The sequence below is a fragment of the Triturus cristatus genome, chromosome 2_1, assembly GCF_964204655.1.
Source record: "Triturus cristatus chromosome 2_1, aTriCri1.1, whole genome shotgun sequence".
Classification (NCBI taxonomy): Eukaryota; Metazoa; Chordata; class Amphibia; order Caudata; family Salamandridae; genus Triturus; species Triturus cristatus.
The window spans coordinates 1182646835-1182668892 of record NC_140581.1 but is presented as its reverse complement, the minus strand read 5'-3'; the positions used below and the strand labels follow the sequence as shown (position 1 = coordinate 1182668892).

Here is a 22058-nt window from a genome sequence, read left to right as displayed (position 1 = left end):
GTTTAGTGATGCCAATTAAGCATTATTGTGTAGTAGTTTATATGGCACTGCCCAGTTCTTTTCTGTCCCGATCCTGTTCCATGTTCACTTTCACATGTATTTGGTTTTCTCTTTCGATATTGTTTGCATAGCAACTTTCAGTTCAGCTCAACCAGAATCACGGTAACAGCGCATTGCGCTGCCTCTTTTATATTCAGTATATTGTAAGGCTGTTTTTCTTCCCCCGCCTTTCCTTGTTTTGTTCCCTGTTTTCCCCTTGCGTGCCATTCGTTACTCTAGAGTCTAATAGAGTCGGAAGGCCGTAGGGGAAGACTGTGGACTTTTCTTCAAGTTCCTGACGCTCCTGCGGAACGAGCCTGGCAACCATTACACTGCTGTGCAACAACTTCTACTCTTAGAGCTGAGATTTCCATGAGTCTTATAGTCTGAATTCAGCACCTGAGCATAATAGGACAGAATGTATGAAACTCTGTGGTAATACTGAATAAGCAGCTACCTATGTTATGCCATCTATTAATGTAATAACTGCACTTTCACAATTGCTTTATTAACCTTCCGGCTTTCTCAAATTTGCTTGAAAATGCACGATTTTTCTTCTTTTTTTCAAAATTTTCTTGAGGGGGGTAACCCCCCCAAACCCCCCTTTTGGGGTTCGGGATCGCTCGCTGCGCTCGCTCGCTACGGTGCTGTATGCTAATTCGTTTGCGCCCCACCACTTTAAAATCTCACCCACCGCCCCTGGTCATGGATAAGCTGTGAACCAGTGTAATCCTCGCCTCCGGTCCTGAAATAGAATGAAAAATGTCCTAGCTATTGTAACAGAAAGTTTCAATTCTATTAAGGACTCAGAGGTGAGGAGTAACCCACCTGTTATATCATGTACCCACCCAGTGCTGATTAATCTACTTGGGAGTAAGTACTTCTGTTTAATATTTGGTCTTCATAGGTCGAACTTGCCAATGCAGGATGTAACTGTGAAGTTAGCATTTTTCAAGTGCACAGTTATTTGGTTGTTCCGACATATAATGATGACGTCTTTGCTTAGCAATATGTGCCAGATATTGTTTCATGCATCTCCACTCCATTTCCTAGGATCAGAGTGGTCGAAACAGGAATAATGAGGTCAATGATCCTCTGCAGTCGCAGGAAGAAAGAGGAAGAGCAGACAGCGACGAAGGACTACGGAGATGTTGTGGAGTCAAGTGATTGGACAATGCTGAAGTTGAACTTTGACTTTTTCCTCAAGGATTCTGGAAAATGAAATTTGTTCTTGTTGTTTTGCTATGGCTGCTGTTAATAAAGCATAGAAAAGTGAAGCGTAATCCTCACCTCCGAGTCCTTAATAGAAATTATACTTTCTGTTACGATAGCTAGGAAATGTTTCATTCCTATGAATCTGGAAAGGTGGCCAGAACTTACACTCTGCAAATTTTTCCCGCACCACTCAACACCCTTGAACCGAACAAAAGAGATACAACATAAAAAGTAAAATTAAAGCAAACTATAATAAATATTGGACTGCATACTGTTGATCTATCTAAAACCTTAGAAGTGAGATATAATTGCTATCTTTATTTTCTGCATTTAGTATTTGATATTTACCATTGATGGAAGTCCTGCCATCCAGGTCTCCACATAGGGCATCCATTTTAGCTCCTCAGAATCAATATAAACCATCCCACAACGACTAACTGTAGCAGGAGATGCAACCTTTAGATCTTGAACCTGAAAATTTAAAACAGCCTCTTGTCAGGTTGTGAATTGAAAAACAAACTCTTTCATTCACCTAAACCATATGTTATAACTTTGCAAAAGAATATTCTTCAAGTTTATTTGTTTCATAAGGATGTAGCAGATGCAAGGCAGTTTCCTGTGGATTTTGTCCTAGAATCACATTAGTAAAAGGTGACTTTTGCATATACTGACTGTGGAGGTGAAATTTATCATAAAGACTCATAACAATATATTGTAAAGGTGGCTCTTTATTTATTCCACTTTCCCTTTGTAATAGACCCATATAGAGTGATAGACATTCTTTCCTTTCTCTCTCTAGGAAGCAGTAAGAAGGGTGCAACCTGCCACAGTATACAAGAGAAAGACATTTACTAAAGATAATAAGTGATCTCTCAGGAGTGAAGGAGAGACTCATAGAGTCCTATCACAATGGTCAACATTAGAATATTTCAAAAATCATGTTGTTACATTCACAATGGAGTCCCCATCCACAGACATTGGACCCAATCCCCAAACTGCATCAGTCTTTCATGCACTCAGTACAACTATCTGAACTCTCAAACTTCCGTACTCTAACTGACACTCTCACTGTAACAAGCAACTGCAAAGGTGCAGCACCACTTAGGTCACATCCATTTGCATACAATGGCATGAAGTACACACTGTTTGCCTTCTAGAGCTTACTCACTGCCCAAAGACCAAGTTACTTACCTTCAGTAACGCATTATCTGGTAGAGACTCTATAGCTGCAGATTCCTTACCTTTGAATTTCCCGGCATCAGGCTGGATCCGGAAACATTTGCTGAGTAATACCCCTTGCGCGCAAAGTCGGGTGGCTCCATTCAGCTCCACGTGACGTCGGTAGCGTCGGTTATGACGTCGCGGTGCCTATATAGGCGCCACCCAAGCGCGGGTATGTCAGTACTTTTTGTTTTTTTCATGCCAGAAGCGCAGAGCCACGGAGTAACTGACGTAATCGAGTGCAAAACTAGGGCACTGAAAGGGGGAAAAAACAACCCTAGTCCTACTACCTCAGTCCGCAAAGTGAGGAGACATGGATGGGGCTGTAAGGGACCTGCAGCTATATAGAGTCTCCACCAGATAATGCGTTACCAAAGGTAAATAAGTTGTTCATCTGATGGAGACTTCTAGCTGCAGATACCTTACCTTTGAATCAGATACTCGAGCCATACCATGCCGGCGGTGGGGTGCAAACTCATGATTTAAACTAAGAAGTTTTGCAGGACTGAACGGGCAAAGTGCCCGTCCCTGCGCACCTGACCACCAAGGTAATAATGTTTTGTGAACGTGTGCAATGATGCCCACGTCGCTGCCTGACAGTTGTCAGCGGGAATAACAGCCACTGCCTGCTTCTGAAACTGGGACCCTCTCTATAGCTCCTTTGGCCAAAAGAGCTGTAACTTCCCTTGGAACAACTTTAAATGATCCTCCGCCAACCGTTCCTGACTTGGCAGAATAGTAGGAGGAAACTAAAGGAAAAAGAGAGAATAGCCCTCTGGATGATCAGGAAGACCCACTTGTCTGTTGTTATGGATCTCCAGCGGGGGAGATGATGACATAGTCTCCCACCCACTGGAGTAGTGTGGTCCTGCAGAATCAGCTGCGGCTGCTGGGGGCATTGTGATAGATGACTTATGGCCTCCATTCCGAGAATGGAATGTACTGCGTCCACGTCCACACACGGCTTGGGTAGTCTGAGCGGGACGGTGGCTAGGATAGGGCTGACGCGACTGGAAGTCTCTTCCATTGCCACGAAAAGGGGAGAAAGGAAGACTGGCCACGAGTAGTGGAGGAGAGGCCCAAGGATCTGGCTGCAGCTCGAGAGTCCTTGAACCTGACCAGGGCCGAGTCTGCCTTTTTCCAAAAAGGCGGGTTCCATCAAATTGGCTTGGACATCCCCCGACAAGCCAGTTGTTTGTAGCCAGGCATGGCGTGTCAAGGCCACCGTTGTTGAAATCGATCTGCCCAGCAAATCGGTCGTATCTAAACCACACCATGTAGTGAATTTTACTGCATCTCTCCCGTCCTTGGCAGCTTGGGAGAGCACACACCGGGCCTCCTCCGGGACTTGTGGCAGAACCTTCGCAACCATCTTCCAAAGGGAGTGGGAGAAACGGCCCAATAAGCACGTGGTATTCACTGGCCACAATGCCAGACTGGAGTAAGAAAACATCTTCTTCCCAAATGAGTCCAGTCTCTTGGAGTCCCGATCCGGAGGGGCTGAAGGGAATGCGCCTTGGGACGTAGAGGCCTGCACCACCAAATGTTCTGGGGTGGGGTGTTGGCTGAGGAACTTTGGGTCGCCCGGAGCTGGGCGATGGCGGCTTGCAATCGTCCTATTCACAGGAGCCCCTGTGCTAGGCTTGGACCATGTTCCTAGAAGGATGTCCGTAAGTGCCTCATTAAAGGGCAATAGGGGTTCAGAAGTGAAGCCCCAGGTTGAAGCACTTCAGTCAGGAGATTACCTGACCTGCACTGAATGCAGCTCCAGTCGAAGGACCTCAGCTGCCCTCTTAACCACCATGGCATAGGATGCCCCCTCCTCCGTAGCCATTGTAGGCTTAGAGAGCATGCCAGCGTCTGGGGAAGTATCCAGACCACTGACTTCCCCAAGTTCCCCATACCAGCCTATTGTCTCCTCAGAGACGTCCTGGTTTTCAAGAGGGTCTCCAGACTCCACCCATTCCTCTCCGGAGCCCAGAACATCCACAAAGTGCTCAGGCGACAACATAGAACCCCTTGGTTCTGTCGACGTCGGAATCGGCGTCACTTGATGCCGTTCCGGCTCCGTTTCATCAGGGATAAGGATGGGGCTTGCGCCACCAATAGCATCGGAGACGTCGTAGTCAACGACTTTGAATTTGACGCTAGGGAAGGTCACGTTGGCATGACCGGTGTCGACCCGGACCCGGGATCGGATCTCTGAGGCCCCACCAGCACCGTGGCAGGAGCCGACAGCAACGAACCCAATGGGGCCCCATCCGACCCCGCGGGGCCTGAGGGCTTACCAGCTGGGTCGTTCCGCTCAAATACGCTGCGCATGGCCTCATAAAACTCTTTTATTTGAGCAGGAGTCACTCCGGCTCCCGGAAACGGTCGAAGGCACTCAGTCAACCCTGGCTCCAGCTCCGCTGACCGTACCTAGAGCGTTGGTGCTTCTTACCTTTCTCAATGACGGAAGACAGTTGAGGTGAAGTCGAAGTCCGCTTGGTCTTCTTCTTCTTCTTGTGTCTCTTCCCCGAGTGTCCAGAGGACCTCAAATGGGAGGAAGATGACTTAGGGCTCCGTGAGCGGTCCCGCGACCTCCTCTTCTTCGAATGGGACATGACCTCCTCGGTGTCTCGCTTGACCGTGTCAAATGCCGGGCCACAAGCAACTTAATCGCTCGCTCTTTCAAGGTCTTTGGGGCCATCGCCTGACAGTCTGCATACAACCTTGTATTGTGGTCTTATTCAAGACACCAGAGACATACGTGGTGGGGTTCGGACATCCCTCGCACACGAAGACAAAACCAACACGAGAAAAAACCTGTCAAAAAGCAGTAGAGGGGTAGCTCCTACCGATCGGCGCTTAACTAGCGCGGAAAGAAAAGAACTGACGTCCGCACACCTGTGTGGCGCCTATATAGGCTCCTCGAAGACATAACCAACGCTACCGACGCCAACGATGTCACGCGAAGCTGAATAGAGCCATCGACGTCGCGCGCACGGGGTATTGCTCAGCAAAAGTTTCCTGATCCAGCCTGACGCCTGGGAAATTGAAAGGTAAGGCATCTGCAGCTAGAAGTCTCTCTCAGATCATTCTTTGCTAAAGGAGTGAGACGATATAATTTGAATGACAAATTATGTTCCCTTTGCAAACCTCCAAAGTGCTAAAATCCATTGATTTCCAATTTTCATGTTGATTCCTTAGTATAAGATATCTGGTATTTCTATCTAGGCTGGTATTTTGAACTAGGCAATATGTACAAGTTACTAACCTTCAGGAGCGTAATATCTGGTAGAGACACAGTCTAGCCACAGATTCCTTAACTTTTGAATTCTCCCTGGGCGTCAGTCTGGATCCGGACATTTTACAGAAGTAACTCTGTACACTAGGAGACAGCGTTGTATGGCTCCGTGATGACGCTGTCTCAGGATATGACCTCAGTGGAGTTATGCAGGTCACCTGCTGTGAGAAACTTTTTTCGTCTGAAACAGTGTGCTCTAAGCCCTCTGGGTTTAAGGTTTGGGTCCATGTGCTCTCAAGATGTTGGGTACGGACCCACACTCTATCTGTATGTGGTGCCTAGGTGAGAACCATGATGCCGACGGGTGTGACACCTGTCAGAGGTTGAGGCCAAAGGCACTGCGGGAGCGGCGCATATAACTTCTGAAGACACGGTTGTCGCGGACGTCAAAGAATTCAAAAGTTAAGGAATCTGTGGATAGATGTCTCTATCAGATCTAACCAGTATGGATGATGCAGCGTTCATTAAGAAAAAATAAGATAAGCTACTCAAAAAAGTCCTTATCTGCCTGGAGTTCAAAAAGAGATGTCCCATTGAGGATGATTCCAACATCCTTTCTTGTGAAAAAGTGGTCATCACTGTAATTCTGAGCCAGGAAGAGTTACTCACTGAAACCCAGTGGCAAATACCTGCAGTGGCCAAGTCAGTAGTATCCCCTTGATTCATCATTCAGGTCATCTGAAGCTATAATGCCTTCCTTAACTATCTCAAGAAAATCTTCCCTTTTGTTTCTTGGGAGAAACTCTTGAAATTGGATAATTGAGTTCCAGAGAGATCAACTGGAGCAATTTAAAAAGGCATACAAAGAAGCAACTTTCACAATACCAGCCAATATTTGACAAACTGTTCTCCGAAAAGCATCCCATCTTCCACTTTAGTTCAATGGTGAATTAAAGAGAGGAAGACAGAGTGGCATTACACTTTATTATCTGTACCCACAACAAAGTAATCTGCAGGGACCATCTCCTTAGGACGCGAATAGGCAGATTTGAACTTTTTTCAAGATTTCATTCAACAGCCCTAAAAGAGAAATAGTTTATGAGAAGATCCATCATATGCCCTAGGAACCAAGGATGCAATAGTGAGAGCTAGAGATATCATCTGGATTGTCTCAAAGACGATAGATGTTGTGACTTAAGGTTTGGTGGTCTATAATTTGAATTTCTTCTCTGCTCTATCTGAGAGCTTTTGACAGGCTAGAAGACCATCAAAATATGAGATTCTTAATAGGAAGGGCGCATGAGAAGACAATGATAAATTATGTCAATTAGATAGTGAATAGGTTTCAGATTCTTGAAGCAAAGACCTGAATCATCTTCCTCTCCTAGGACTAGGGCCTTCAGACTGGCAGAGACCATCACACACCTGATGAGAGACACTCAAGGTTCTTCTTCTCTGCTTTGCTGTCCTGGGAGAATATGCAGATAGTAACTCATCTCCAAACCTGCAACGGGGGCCATTCAAAGACCTTATATCTTCCTAGCACGGCTAGGTAACATTATCATCAATTTGAGGTGTAACTTGAACATTTGCTGAAGACTTGGGAGGTTGTAGCAGATGAGCCAACTGAGGAGAGCTTAGTGCAGTTAAGGGGATGGGTCTGGTCATCATCCTTCATCGAGACAGCAATCACCACATCAGCAGGCTCTGGAGGAGCCATCAAAGGTGGTATAATCCTCTACTAGGATTTACAGGTGGTAGGTGCACCCATCAGGGCAGTGAGACCCTCATGTGAAAATGTATCTTCATGTTGGTGCCTCATTATCAATCCAGAGAAATCCAAGCCTCCCAAATTTGAAGCTTGGGTATTCCTAGACATATACTTTGACATACCGGCCAAAGTGAATCTCAACATCATGCACCTCAAAGCTGACCACCTCGTCTTTGACAGGGATAAACTGTGCTGGTGACAGTGAGTAGCTGCCCACTAAACTCCAGTAATGGGAGAAGCAGCATCATGGGAAGAAGAGACTATGGAAAGGTGCCTCCCCCAGGCAAAAGTAGTCATTACAAGTGATGACCTACATCAAATTTCCCTTTCTTACTCCTGAGGCAGACCTCCTCTTTGCCCCTCAGCCTTCTATACAATTTCTTTCTGATAAATACACAGTCTTTGATAGAGTAGGTTTCAGGATGATAAACCACACAGATGTCAAATAGGGGCCTTTGCTGTGTGGTTTAACATGTAAATGTGAATCTCATATACCCATGGACACCATCCAGCAGTCTTCTTATAACACAGTCAAAGCCAGATGAAAGACCATTTACTATTTCATGTAGTTGCTGAGAGCCCTTCATTCTCAACTTTTCCTCAATGTTTCCATCTCCCTTTAAGAAAATAACACATCTACAGTGAAACCCACATTTGGGTCTTCCATTATCACCACATATATGGCCTGATTGCAAGTCATTTGTGAAATTATCTCTACACGCATAATTCTGTGTGATTCTGTTCTTGAATTTGGCAGTGGACAGCAGTTTAAAGGAAAACTCCAGAATGAAAGACTGTGACCTTTCTGTCATCATTGCCCTCATCAAAAAGTTTATTGCAAGATAATCTCATAAAGCATACATCTTGCAAACCTTTTTTACTCTCTGCACTACCCACTGGTCCACAGTCACCCATTTCAACTCCACAAAGAGCTACAATCTGTCTCTTCGCAAAGTCATGTGGTGTTAGGGGTTATCATACTGGAGTCCCTTTAAAATTAACTAAAAGGCACAAAAATATAGTAATATCCCTAGGCCCCATAAATAACTCTAATATATGATCCACTTTATGAACAAACAAATTACCACCATCCAAAGGCTTAAAAAACATTTAAAATTGTACCTGCCAACCAAAGCCAAAGGTGATGCCATACTACTTAAGAGATATGCACCCTTGCATCAATGTAGTCAACAGTTTTCAGACCAGTTAGAATAATATTTTTAAATGACTCCATCATATAACGCCGTTTGACACAATGCTGTCCCCTGAGCATGGTCAATCAATCAGCCACTTTCAATAATGGTTGCTACAAGAAATACTGATATCTCACCAAGTTACTGGCCATATTTCCTGATCTCAAAGGGAGAAACCCTAAGGCAAAAACATTTTCACCACCGAGTCCATTCAGTTGGACTTTATAGCTGGTAGCAAGAATGGGAAAAATTAGCCCTCCCCAGGAATTAGCAACATGCACCACTAAAGAACCATCGGCCAGAGGTGTCACCCATTGTATTGCTTATGTTTCCCTAGCACTGGTCTTGAAAATGGCACTTTACTTCAGTTTCTAAAATAGAACTGTGCCCTCTTCCATTCTGAGGAATGACAAAGCCTAGAAGACAGAAATTATCTGTGGGGCTTATATTCGTCTTCTTGTTATGCTACTCTGATCCTACTAAAGAACTTCATTGGGAATCCAAGATCTTTAAATACAAACAACATTGACAACAACAGGCCTATTACCCACTATCAGGAGGCCCTTGGTTTTATGGGTTAAGCTTGCCTTATGAGTTATCTATTCTCCCTAGGTGGCCTGGGCCTTGAGCTCATGCTAGGACAAGGGTCAGAAGACTGTCACCCTGACACCTGGGCTATGTATGAGTGTCACTTGTAGACATCAACTTATTGCACTTGCTGCAACTACTGAATCCTAAAGGTTTTCTACTCATGATGAAAAAGCTATAAAAACTGGAAAATATGAAAGAAGTATCTCAAAGATAAACTTTTCGAACTATTGGGCACAGCTCCAATTATGATCCATAGTCTTGACAACCAAGTCCTATCTCTCCTGTAGGTTAATATTGGGATTACTTTATTCCAGTTTATAAGTATACTTTCAAATCTTCAGACTTTCTGCATGAAATATTGCGAGGGCATAGACAGGATTGACGGGATACTGTGGCCCGTGCTCCATTCTCCAGCTTCAGCCTCAGCGCAACGCAGGGAGGCGAGCAAAGTAGAGTGGCAATGGCCACGGCCAGGCAGCGGTCAGCGGGAGCGGGAGCAGGGCTGAGGCGGCACGAAAGAAGGTGAGAGAAGTGACAGAGCTCCTAACTGCCAGCTCGTGGATTAAGCAAGCCCGCCAACTCCTCTTCGGATCTTACCTGCCAGAGTCCAGAGTGGCGTCCAGAGAGGCATCCGGATCGAAGTCCAGAGTAGCGAGGGGGTGGAGTTGAGAAGCGGCGGGAGGCATTGATTGAAAATTGATGGTGCCGTTGGACGTGAATATAGGCATTCACAGAGTGGCGATTTAGACGTGAAACTGAGAGCGTTTCCTGTCGTTCTTAAGACTGGCAAGTCCAAGCAGGTTGGATTTTTTTCTTGAGAAATCCTGGTTCACAGTTATTCTGTGCAGCTTCTTATCTGTCTGCAGGTGCCTCATATGTGGATCAGCGGCCTTATCTTGTGGCTGCTGCGGGCAGGCATGAACGCATGAACACATCCCTTGCATGCCAACTGAAGGACTCTTCAAAGTGTAGCCGCTTCCCTCTGGGTCTGACTCGGACACACGCCGCATACCTCTCTGGGGACTCCACTTCCCGAGGTGCACAGCACGTGGATGCGCTTGAAAAGGAGACGCCGGCCTGTCCACGTCTGTCATCGCCTGGAAGAAGCTAAGCTGGGCCACACCCCCAACGCCTAGCCCCTGAGCCCCTTCTATCTTTCCACAGTAACAATGGTAAAGCGGAAAGCAAAGGACTTGGAGGCAGGGGGTGAATTTATTAATACCTTGGATTCATTCCTGGTGAGGGTGGCGGATGTGCTGTCCAGAGAAATCGAGATAGCAGAACGGCACCTTTTGCTGGAGGAGGTAAGATGTGCCCCTGAGTTAAGTGGATCCCCGTTAACTGTGCTAGCTCATAAATCAATCGTTACTCACTTCTATCCTAAAGACATTGCATTGGATGCCCCCGCTGATACCCGTTCTGAAGGTAGCCAGTTGACCGAAACCCCTGGCAATAGAAAAAGGGTAAGGGCGAGAAAGGCACCTGTATTAAAGACTGGAAAATCGACAAAAAGTACTGTTCAATCTGCTCACAAAGATAATCTTCTATCCTCTGGCCTGGAGGTCTAAACTGCGTCGGCCGATGATTTGTACCAGAAAGTCAAACAAGTTTTGCCCCTTGCTTCACACCCACTCATTACTAGACTCACAAAAAATTGAGGAGTCACTGACCTTCTTGTCGAACAAACTTGTGAGTTCTAATACAGGGAGGGGATGGGGTCCAGGGGGGCAGAAGGTCACATGCAAAGCTCTGACCAACAGGGGCTATTACAGTTGAATTTAAACCACCCACCCCATTCCCTCGTGCCAGGATCCAACACCCTTGCATTTAAGACCTCTAAGATTATCCCCTGTTTCTGTTCATAATTCTGACCATCCCACAGAAAAAGCTTTTCAATATGCATGTCTTGGGGTCACAATCAGTGGCCTCACACCAACTGAATAAAGTAATATGTCAATTATCGCAAACATAATGCAATCCCAAACTGGGGAGAGGGCCATTGATGCTTTTCCAACTGCTCGAAGTGGCCTGTTAAAAGGGGTAATGGTGACTTTAATAGATGGCAACCAAATTATCAAGAGGAGCATCCCTACAATTAAAAAGTGAGGCTAGATCTCTCTCCAGCAGCATGTCCTTATGTAATAGTGCTAACCAATGCACCAAAACTGAGACCTGAACAAGAGAAACCCACTCTGCAGCTAATGCATAAAGCCCCTCATTGACTTGCCAAAACAGCAGGTCCTAGATTTAAATTATATCAGTGCCTTATATTGGTCTCAAGAGTAGAGTGGGTGGGACCCAGCCCGAAAACTATAGGACCCAACCCAAAAACTATAGGAGGGGATTGCATTGTCTTAAACTTTAATGACCAGTTTTTGGTGGGCAACCTATTGGGATCCCTGCCATCTACTCCTACATATGATTCTGAGATCTGTGTACTCTCTTTAGGCTTCTTTTATAAATCCTCTGGTCTACCTCCAACTGTACACTATAAGACTAAACCTATTTATTATCCTCACTATCCGGTAACCACACACTTTCCATATGTAGTTTGCTAGTACCCCTTAATAACAGATTTTCGGTACTTCAGATCTGGCTGACTGCAATTGACTTGTTGAGCCAAACATAATACCATCTAACGGATTACTCATGGTACCCGTGTCTAATCATATCACACAATAAATACTGTGTGCCCGGAGTGATAGTCCGCTTATGACACAGGATTTACCTTATTTGGGATATTTTAGGGACCAGGTTAAATTCATCTTGTGGAACATAGCAGGATATAAGCAAAAAAAAGAGTAATGAGGACTGGCGGACCATGATAACCCAATTTGATGTACTTTGTCTTCAAGAGATGTGGGAGGTTGACCTGATCAATCTAAATGGTTATCGCTAATTTTTTACTCCCGCTATACCATCATCTGCAGGTTGCTCTCGAGGTGGTCTAGCAACATTCATCTCTAATACACTGACTCTAAAGATAATATCCTCTGTAAATATTTCACAGTACTATCACATCCTTCTCTGTGAGTTACACAAAGGTAGGAACTGGATTGTTATACATTTTTATAATAACAATTTTGAAAGAAACAGGGGGATATTCTCAAGAACGTGTGATAACCATCGCAAAATTAGCTTAACGCAACTCTTCACATTGCAGTCCATCGCGGGAAATCAACACTATGTCAACGTGCTATTCTCAACACGGTGGTACCATGCATTAGACCCATGATAACGCGTCAAATGAACGCGTTAAAATCAACGTGTCACCGCAAAAACGCAGAACACGAACGCGAAAATAGTAGCGATGACGCCAATCGTGATACAAAAATCAGCGAAAACCAGCCACAGGCCTGCAATTCTCATGCGTCATGTGGGAAAATGCACTATAAAAGCAAAAAAAAAAAAAAACACCCAAACCAAATCAAACTGCGTAGCACCATGGATGCACCCGGACCGAGTGTAGAGGAAAACCCGAACCCCACAAGCCCCACGGAGGACCAGCCAGGAACCCCGTGTTCGGGGAAGGGCAAGGTGAAGATGAAGAGGAAGACGGGGTTCAGTCCGCAGGAAGACCGGATCCTCATCACGGAGGTGATAGAACACTATCAACAACTGTTCGTCACCTCCACTGCGTCATTGGCGATACACACGGAAATATGGCAGACCATTGTCACCAACGTGAATGCAGTCGGAGTGATGAGGAGGTCAATGGAGGAGGTCAAGAGGTGCTGACGAACAAGTTACTTACCTTCGGTAACGCTTTTTCTGGTGGATACAGTATCTGCCTGTGGATTCCTCACCTTGTGAATATCCCCTGCGCCAGCAACATTCGGAAACTTTTGTAGCAGTCCACGCCGATGAGGTCAAAGACGACATCACAGAGGCACGGCTCTGCTCGCGACTCCGCTGACGTCACCGGCTCCATAAGAAGACCTCCTCGGCGTGATGACGTCAGTTCCGCCCCTTTTTTCCGTGCCTTCGAGGCACACGGACGGACTGACAGCAATATGTACATAAACAGTATACACAGTACACAATATGCATATCAACACACACAGTGTGGAGAAGAAACATCAAAGCACTAGAAATAACATAATGCCCTTGACAGTCATAAACACATTTGAAACCATCAATAGAATTACAGTCATAGAATCACTGGTATAGAAGGATGGACAACGGGGAGGCGGGTGGGTCAGTGAGGAATCCACAGGCAGATACTGTATCCACCAGAAAAAGCGTTACCGAAGGTAAGTAACTTCTTCTTCTGATGGATACATCTGCCAGTGGATTCCTCACCTTGTGAATAGATTCCACAGCAGTCCCCACTCCCGGAGGAGGGTGTCCATCCCCCTATACCAGAAAATCCTGAAGGACGGAACGAGCAAAATGTCCGTCCCTCCTCACCTCGGTGTCCAAGAAATAATGTTTTGCGAAGGTGTGGAGGGAGGCCCAAGTTGCCGCCCTACAAATGTCCTCCACAGGAACACCCCTAGATAAAGCAGACGTAGAAGACTTTGCCCTGGTAGAATGAGCCCTCAAACCCTCCGGAGGCTCCTTACCAGCTAGGGAGTAGCAGATCTTGATGCATAGTACAATCCATCTGGAAAGGGTGCGCTTGTGCACCGCACGACCCTTTCTGCAACCAGCAAAGCCCACAAAGAGCTGGTCATCAATCCTGTAGTCTTTTGTCCTGTCCAGGTAAAAGCTCACCGCCCTCTTAGGGTCCAAACGGTGAAGTCTCTCCTCCTCCTTGGAAGGGTGAGGGGGAGGATAAAAGGAAGGAAGGGTAATGGATTGCCCCAGATGGAAGGGAGTTACCACTTTAGGCAAAAACGCAGCCCTGGTCCGGAGCACCATTCGTTCAGCATGCATAGTCAAGAATGGGGGTTTTGAACTAAGAGCCTGAAGCTCACTTACCCTCCTTGCCGAGGTGATTGCAACGAGGAATACCGTCTTAAAAGACAACAGTCTCAAGGGACACTTATGTAAGGGCTCGAAGGGAGAACCCATAAGATAAGTCAGTACAAGGTTTAAGTCCCATTGAGGTACAATAAAGGGAGTAGGAGGAAATTTATTTGTGAGGCCCTTGAGAAACCTAAGTACAATAGGTGATTTAAACAAGGACGGCTGATCCGGCAGGCATAGGAAAGCCGACAAAGCCGACAAATATCCTTTAACTGTAGCCACAGCAAAGCCTTGCTGAGCAAGAGAAAGGGCAAACTGCAAAATGTTAGACAAACGAGCCTTCAAGGGATCAATTGACCTCTCTCCACACCAGAGAACAAATTTAGACCATCTATATGAGTATATGGATTCGGTGGAGTGTCGCCTGGCCGATAAAATAACGTCCACCACATCTGGAGGGAGAGAGAAAGAATTCAGGTTGCCCCGTTCAATCTCCAGGCATGAAGGTGTAAGCTCTGGAGGTGGGGGTGTAGAACCTGCTCCTCCGACTGCGAGAGGAGGTCTGCCCTCAGAGGGAGACGGAGCGGAGGGCACGAGGAGAGGTGGAGAAGATCTGTATACCACACCCTTCTTGGCCAATCCGGGGCGATCAATATGACTTGGGCCCGGTCTTGGCGAATCTTCCTCAGAACCCGAGGAATCAAGGGTATGGGAGGAAACGCGTAAAGGAGTCGAGAGCCCCAACTCAACTGAAACGCATCCCCCAACACTCCCTGCATCGGATACTGGAGACTGCAGAACAACGGACAGTGCGCGTTCTCGCGGGTGGCAAACAGATCCACCCGAGGAGTTCCCCACGTCCGAAAGCCGTGACGAACCACCTCCGGATGGAGCCTCCACTCGTGGTCGGCGGAAAACTGCCGACTGAGACTGTCCGCACGCACGTTCAGAACACCGGCCAGATGATTTGCCATCAGACAAATCTGATGGTCCCGAGCCCAGGACCATAGACGCAGGGCCTCTCTGCAGAGACAAAGAGAACCCACTCCTCCCTGTTTGTTTATGTACCACATCGCGGTAGCGTTGTCCGTCAGGACTTGAACAGACTGACCGCGAAGGGAAGGGAGGAAGGCCTTGAGTGCTAAACGTATTGCCCGTAACTCCAGAAGGTTGATGTGAAGCAACCTTTCCTCTGGAGACCAAAGACCTTTGATCTCCAGATCCCCCAGATGAGCACCCCACCCTAGAGTGGATGCATCCGTTATCACCGTGGTCACCGATGGAGGTAGATGAAAGGGCTTTCCTTGGGTCAGATTGCCCTCCACGCTCCACCAAGACAAATCCGCTGCAGCTTCTCTGGAGATCCTCACAGACTCCCTGAGATCTCCCCTGTGCTGATACCACTGCTTGCGGAGGCACCACTGGAGTACCCTCATGTGCCAGCGTGCATGGTTGACCAACAGGATGCAGGAGGCGAACAGACCGAGCAGACGAAGGACCTTCAGAACTGGAACGACCGCTCCGTTGAAAAATAAAGGAATCATTTCCTGTATGTCGAAAATCCTTTGAGGAGGAGGGAATGCTCGACACACAGTAGTGTCCAGTACCGCACCTATGAACAGGTTGCGCTGAGAGGGCACCAGGTGAGATTTGGGCACATTGATCGAAAAACCCAATTTGTACAACAGCTGAGTTGTATCCCGCAGATGGAGCAGCACCTTCCCTGGCGACTCCGCCTTGATCAGCCAGTCGTCCAAATAAGGGAAAACCGAAATCCCCGACCTTCTGAGATGGGCTGCCACCACCGCCATCACCTTTGTGAAGACTCGTGGTGCCGAAGTAAGACCAAACGGGAGGACCGCAAACTGATAATGTTGCGACCCTACCGTAAACCGGAGATACTTCCTGTGCGACTTCAGAATGGGGATGTGAAAATACGCATCCTGCAAGTCGAGCGACACCATCCAGTCCTCCTGATTCAGCGCCTGAAGAACCTGCGCAAGGGTGAGCATCTTGAACTTCTCTTGCTTCAGCATCAGCCTTCTTCCCGAACAGACCAGACCCATCAAAAGGTAAGTCCAACAAAGTTGTCTGGACATCCGAAGAGAACTCGGAGGACTTAAGCCATGCACCCCTCCTGATGGCAACTGAAGACCCCATGACCCTGGCAACTGAGTCTGCTGTATCCAGGCCACTCTGTATAACCTGGCGAGCAGCCGCCTGGGCATCCGATAGCACTTCATTGAAGCCTCCTCTATCCTCCTCTGACAGTTTTGGCGCCAACTTTTTAGCAGAGTCCATAAGTGCATGGATATAGCGCCCCAACAAACAAGTTGCATTTGAAGACTTTAATGCCATACTGGCTGAAGAAAAGACCTTCTTGGCCGATTGGTCCACCTTCTTTGCCTCCCTGTCCCCTGGGACTTGAGGAAACGCACCTTTGGAACGTCCAGAACAAGCCGCCTGAACCACTAGGCTTTCAGGTGAAGGGTGTGAAGACAAAAACTCAGGATCCCCTGGAGCCACCCTATATCTTCTTGCAACTACCTTGGATACTGCAGGAGCTGAAAAAGGCTTGCGCCACACATCCAGCACAGGTTCCAATATTGCCTCATTAAAGGGCAACAGAGGCTCTGACACCGCAGTTGGAGAATGCAACACCTCAGTCAAAATATTGGACTTGAATTCAGTAGATGGCAATTGAAGGTCCAACAACTCTGCAGCCTTTCTAATTACAGCATGATAGGGTGCCGCGTCTTTAGAGGGTTCATCCGATGGCGGAGTGATCTCCCACTCCGGAGACCAATCCAAACCACTTGCCTCCTTCAACTCGTTGAACACCTCATCAGATTCGACCAATTCCCCCTCTTCAGCCTCATCCATCAGAAAGCGTCTCTCCTCCAGCACTCTCTGCGCCTCCATTCTTGAACGGATCCGCACCTGCGGCGTCGGCGGCGCCGTGATCGAATCCGACGGCGCCGGCAGTGGCGTCGAACGCGGATCAGCTGGAGCAGCCAGCGTCGAACGAGGTCGAGTCGGCGCCGGCGAAGAGGGAAGCGGCGTCGATGTTCTCGGCGCCGGCATCTGCCAAGACGGCGTCGCTGGGAAGAACGGCATAAATGGTGCTTGAGGGTAAACCTGCGGCACACCCAGATTGAAAGCCATCGGACCCATCGGACCCATAGGTGCACCAGAGGTATACATGGCCCGAGAAAACACCCCGTACATTGCATTGAGATAATGCGAGGGGTCCTGACCTGGATTAGGAAAAGCCGGATACTGGTCAGGTAACACCGGACTCGGGCCTGCCGGCGCCGACGGTGGAACTTGCGGCGTCACAGACTCACCCGGAGCCTGATTATCCTCATCCTGGGCCGGAGTCGGAGACGGAGCCCGAGGACTTGCAGGATCTGGAGATGGCACCGGCGCCGGAGAGGACGCCGGCGCCGGAGAGGACGCCGGCACCGGGGATACAGCCGGAGCCGGCGAAGACACCGGAGAAGATGGAACCGGAGGCGAAGCCGGGACAGGAGAAGGAGACACTGACTCCCTTCGACGCCGAGCAGGTGATTTCGACTTCGACGTCGAAGCCTTATGATGCGACGAATGCCTCCTCTTTTTCTTATGCTTCTTGCTCTTTGAAGCATGTCCCGAAGTCGACTTGGAAGCCGACCTCGACCTCGACCTCGACCTGGATCTTCTTCTACCTCTTTTCTCCTTTTTCTTCATCCGGGCGATAAAGAGCTTTGCCTCTCTCTCCTTAAGAGCCTTCGAGCTCATTTTCCTGCAACTCGAACAACCTCCAACGTCATGATCCGAGGACAAACACCAAACGCAATCGACATGCGGGTCAGTGATGGACATGTGTTTGCCACATTCACGGCAAGGCTTGAAACCAGACTTCCTTGTCGACATTCTCGAAGAAAGACAGAGAAACTTCAGAATAAACACAAAGTAACAGGTAAAGCTACCAGTAACGATTCGCGAAATCCGTTGGCGTCGTCGGCGCGGAAAAAAGGGAACTGACGTCATCACGCCGAGGAGGTCTTCTTATGGAGCCGGTGACGTCAGCGGAGTCGCGAGCGGAGCCGTGCCTCTGTGATGTCGTCTTCGACCTCATCGGCGTGGACTGCTACAAAAGTTTCCGAATGTTGCTGGCGCAGGGGATATTCACAAGGTGAGGAATCCACTGGCAGATGTATCCATCAGAAATGAAGCGCACAGCCAACCCAAACAGAAACTCACTGCCAACTGGAAGGCAGCTAAGGCAACTGGAGGTGGGAGTCCTGCGCCACAGGAGGAGCTGGATGAGCTGGAGGAAATGGTGGCCACAGTCATCAGTGTGGAGATGGTGCAAGGAGTTGGGGGTCTGGACACAGCTCGATATGACCTGACCCAACAGCAACAGGTTGAGTAACGACCAGGGACTGGGGGGACGGAGGGAAATGGGCACAATGGCACACATGCACAATCATGTGCAGCACACTGCACACCCACAATGAGTGTGAAACATGTCCCTGATACCCTTGGCACACTGCAGCACACATAGAAACACCAAGTAGGCCCCCGTCCACTATGTGCACAAAGGGGCCCCCCTCCCTATCACCAATCTCACAACCTACCCATGCACATGTGCTGAATCCAGCAAAGCAGCGGCTCTGTGAGCCACACTGACAATGCAAGTGACACTGCATGACAGATAGCATGGCTGCAGTCACAATACATGACATGGTGCACAAGACGACATTGAGGTGGCCGAGTGTGGACCACATCCGTAAAAGAGCAGGTCACACTCTGACACATCCACGTGCACCTACAACCCATGACGTCAAAAACACATCTGCAGACACACAATGCACAAGAGTACAAATTTGTCCAAGAGCACAAATGACACAAGTCTCAAACATCCCAGCACCCGAAAAGCACACAAGTCAAATGCACACCAACTCAAAGGGATAAGGGGCCGCCAAATCAGAGCTGCAGGGGCGACTCGGCAACAATGCAGCACACATACATAGCAATCACAGTACATCAACATTAACGACGATGTGGTACTAAGTGCAACCCTTACACCACAGGACAGAGGACACAACTGGTGCCGCTCGTGCGTAGAAACTGGCCAATCACATCTGGCATTGCATGACACTGAGATGACAATGTACGAGTACAAATGAATAATAAACAAACGCACTCAGTTTGAACTGGTTTAAAAAAAAAAAGATCTTAGATTAACGAGGTTGTTGGTGCTGATGGGTTAATCCTCCTGAGAGTGAGGATGAAGAATTGATCAATAGCGCTGTCCTTCGTGAAGGGGCATCCCCCAATAGCACTCAATAAAAAATTTAAACACGTGTAGTTAATTTCTTTTGATGAATTTATTGTTAAGTATAATTGAATAAACTCAAATTTTCATCGTTTTGGCTTATGTATATCAATAAGTTGAATCCATGTTTCAAAAAGAACGAACTTAGATTGAAAATAATCCAGATATCCAATTGAACATTATTTCCACTTGTGTCACATTTGCCCAATGCATTTCGGGCCGTAGCCCTTCCTCAGGGGCCGTGTATTATGTTCAATATAGTATCGGTATCCACATGCTACTGGATGGTTCTAGAAGGTATAAAGTTTTGTGTTCGAACTCGGGCGGATTCTGCTTCCGGGTAATGCGTAAAGAGCCCACCTGGTTTGATGAGAACTGTGCTACTACACTTAAAAACCTCCAGGTGGCCCTGAAGGCCAATCCTAGAGATATGAATCTTGTGAAGGCCCTAAGGCAGACTTATAAAAAGGTACGGTCAGATAGACTAAAAGCAGTAAAGGAAGACTTGTGGGAAAAGTTACAACTTGCTGCCACTAGAAATAACAGTCAGGATTTCTGGTCTTTAATAATGCTCCTTCTATAAGAAAGGAAAATATGATCTCGTTAGATACCCATGTAAATGAAGATAGCTCACTTTGAAGGTGTCTTCAGGAACCCAGAGGAGGCAACCGATTCTCTAACAGTGACGCCAATCAGTAGGGCTGGAGGTAATCTGCATTTTACTCAGGGAGAAGTAATACTCGTCCTGAAACAGTTTAAAATATTGAAGGCCCCTGGGCTAGATGGGGTCTCGATTGATTTCTTTTTAAATAACCTAGATTTGTGGGCCCCATTGCTCACAAATGTTTTTATTGTAATTGCACAACAAGCGGTTCCAGCGCCATGGAACAAATCGGTTATTATCCCCATTCATAAAAAAGGCGATAAGGCAGCTCCAAAAAACTATAGGCCCATCTCCTTATTGGATTCTACAGCTAAATTGATGGGCCGGTTCCTCCTGAATAGATTAGAGGCTTGGGTGGAGGAAAAGAGTATAATAATCCCGAGCCAATATGGCTTCAGGAATGGAAAAGGAACTGTGGACCAGTCCCTCAATCTAAATCTAATAATAGCAAAGTATACGGTGGCCAAGTGTGGCCACCTATACATGGCGTTTATGGATTTGACAACATCCTTCGACTGTGTAACACATTACAAGGTATGGCCAATTTTGGAGTCTTTGGGAGGCGAGTCCCAGATAATCAATTTTATCCGGGATCTGTATTCCGAGGCTGAGGGCTGCGTTCGATTTAGAAAGAATGGCAAATGCACTAGATATTTTAGAATTACATGGGGGTTGAGGCAAGGGTGCGTTTTGGCCCCTTTTTTATTCTCTCTTTATACGAACGGTGTTCAGTCAGCCTTATTTGGATCTACTACAGATGTCCCATCCATTAACTCAAGCCTAGTCCCGATACAACTCTATGCAGATGACGCAGCACTTCTGGAACGTACCCCCAACGCACTATAGCAACTCATAGAGGGGTATGTAGAGTTTATGAATAATTTGGATTTGGAGAAGAAGTTACTTACATTCGGAAATGCTTTTTCTGATGGATACAGTATCTGGCTGTGGATTCCTCAACTTTTGTGACGAGGATGAGGAGGTCACAATGGCACGGCTCCACTCGCGACTCCGTATGACGTCATCGGAGCCATAAGAAGACCTCGTCGGCATGCTGACGTTAGTTCCACCCATTTTTTCCATGCCTTCAAGGCAAACAGGTGGACCAACAACATATTTGGAGTATACACAGTATACAATATACATACAAACACACAAAGTATATAGAAAAATAGGAAAAGCTAAAGAAACAGAGAATTTCCTAATCCCCAACAGCAAGGCAATTAAAAGACATAGGGAAACAACCATGTCAAGTAATGAAAAACACTTTTCGGTATACGGAGGTGGACAATAGGGAGGAAGGTTGGTCAGTGAGGAATCCACAAGCAGATACTGTATCCACCAGAAAAGCGTTACCAAAGGTAAGGAACTTGTTCTTCTGATAGATACATCTGCTTGTGGATTCCTCACCTTTTGAATTGAATCCCACAGCAGCTCCCGGAGAAGGGTGTCCACCTACTCATATCAAAAAGTCCTGCAATACAGAACGTGCAAAATGGCCATCCATCCTAACCTCTGAATCCGAGCAGTAATGCTTTGCAAAGGTGTGGAGGGAGGCCCAAGTTGCCACCTTACAGATGTCTACAACAGGAACACCTCTAGCCAAAGCAGAAGAAGGTGACTTAGCTCTGGTGGAATGAGCTCTTATACATTCCGGCGGCTGCTTTTTGGCCAGGGCGTAGCAGATCTTGATACAAAAGATGATCCACCTGGAGAGTGTTCATTTGTGGACAGCTTTGCCTTTCATTCGTCCAATGTAGCCAATGTAGCTGGTCATCCAGCCATAGGTCCCTGGTTCTGTCCCGATAGAAGCTGACAGCCCTATAAGGTGCCAGGCGGTAAAGTCTCTCCTCCTCCTTGGAGGAGTGAGGGGGTGGATAGAAGGTAGGCAAGGTAATAGA

At 47.2% G+C, this 22058-nt stretch overlaps 1 protein-coding gene across 2 annotated transcripts in view; it reads right to left on the bottom strand.

Annotated features, from left to right (window-relative positions):
* The window catches only part of DNAH6 (dynein axonemal heavy chain 6), a 2458578-nt gene that overhangs the window by 1334781 nt on the left and 1101739 nt on the right, over window positions 1-22058 (bottom strand). For both annotated transcript variants that reach the window (XM_085636629.1, XM_085636630.1), the window contains one exon: window positions 1603-1725. In XM_085636629.1, coding sequence (XP_085492755.1) covers window positions 1603-1725 — 123 coding nt within the window. The remainder of the gene's footprint in view (window positions 1-1602; window positions 1726-22058) is intronic.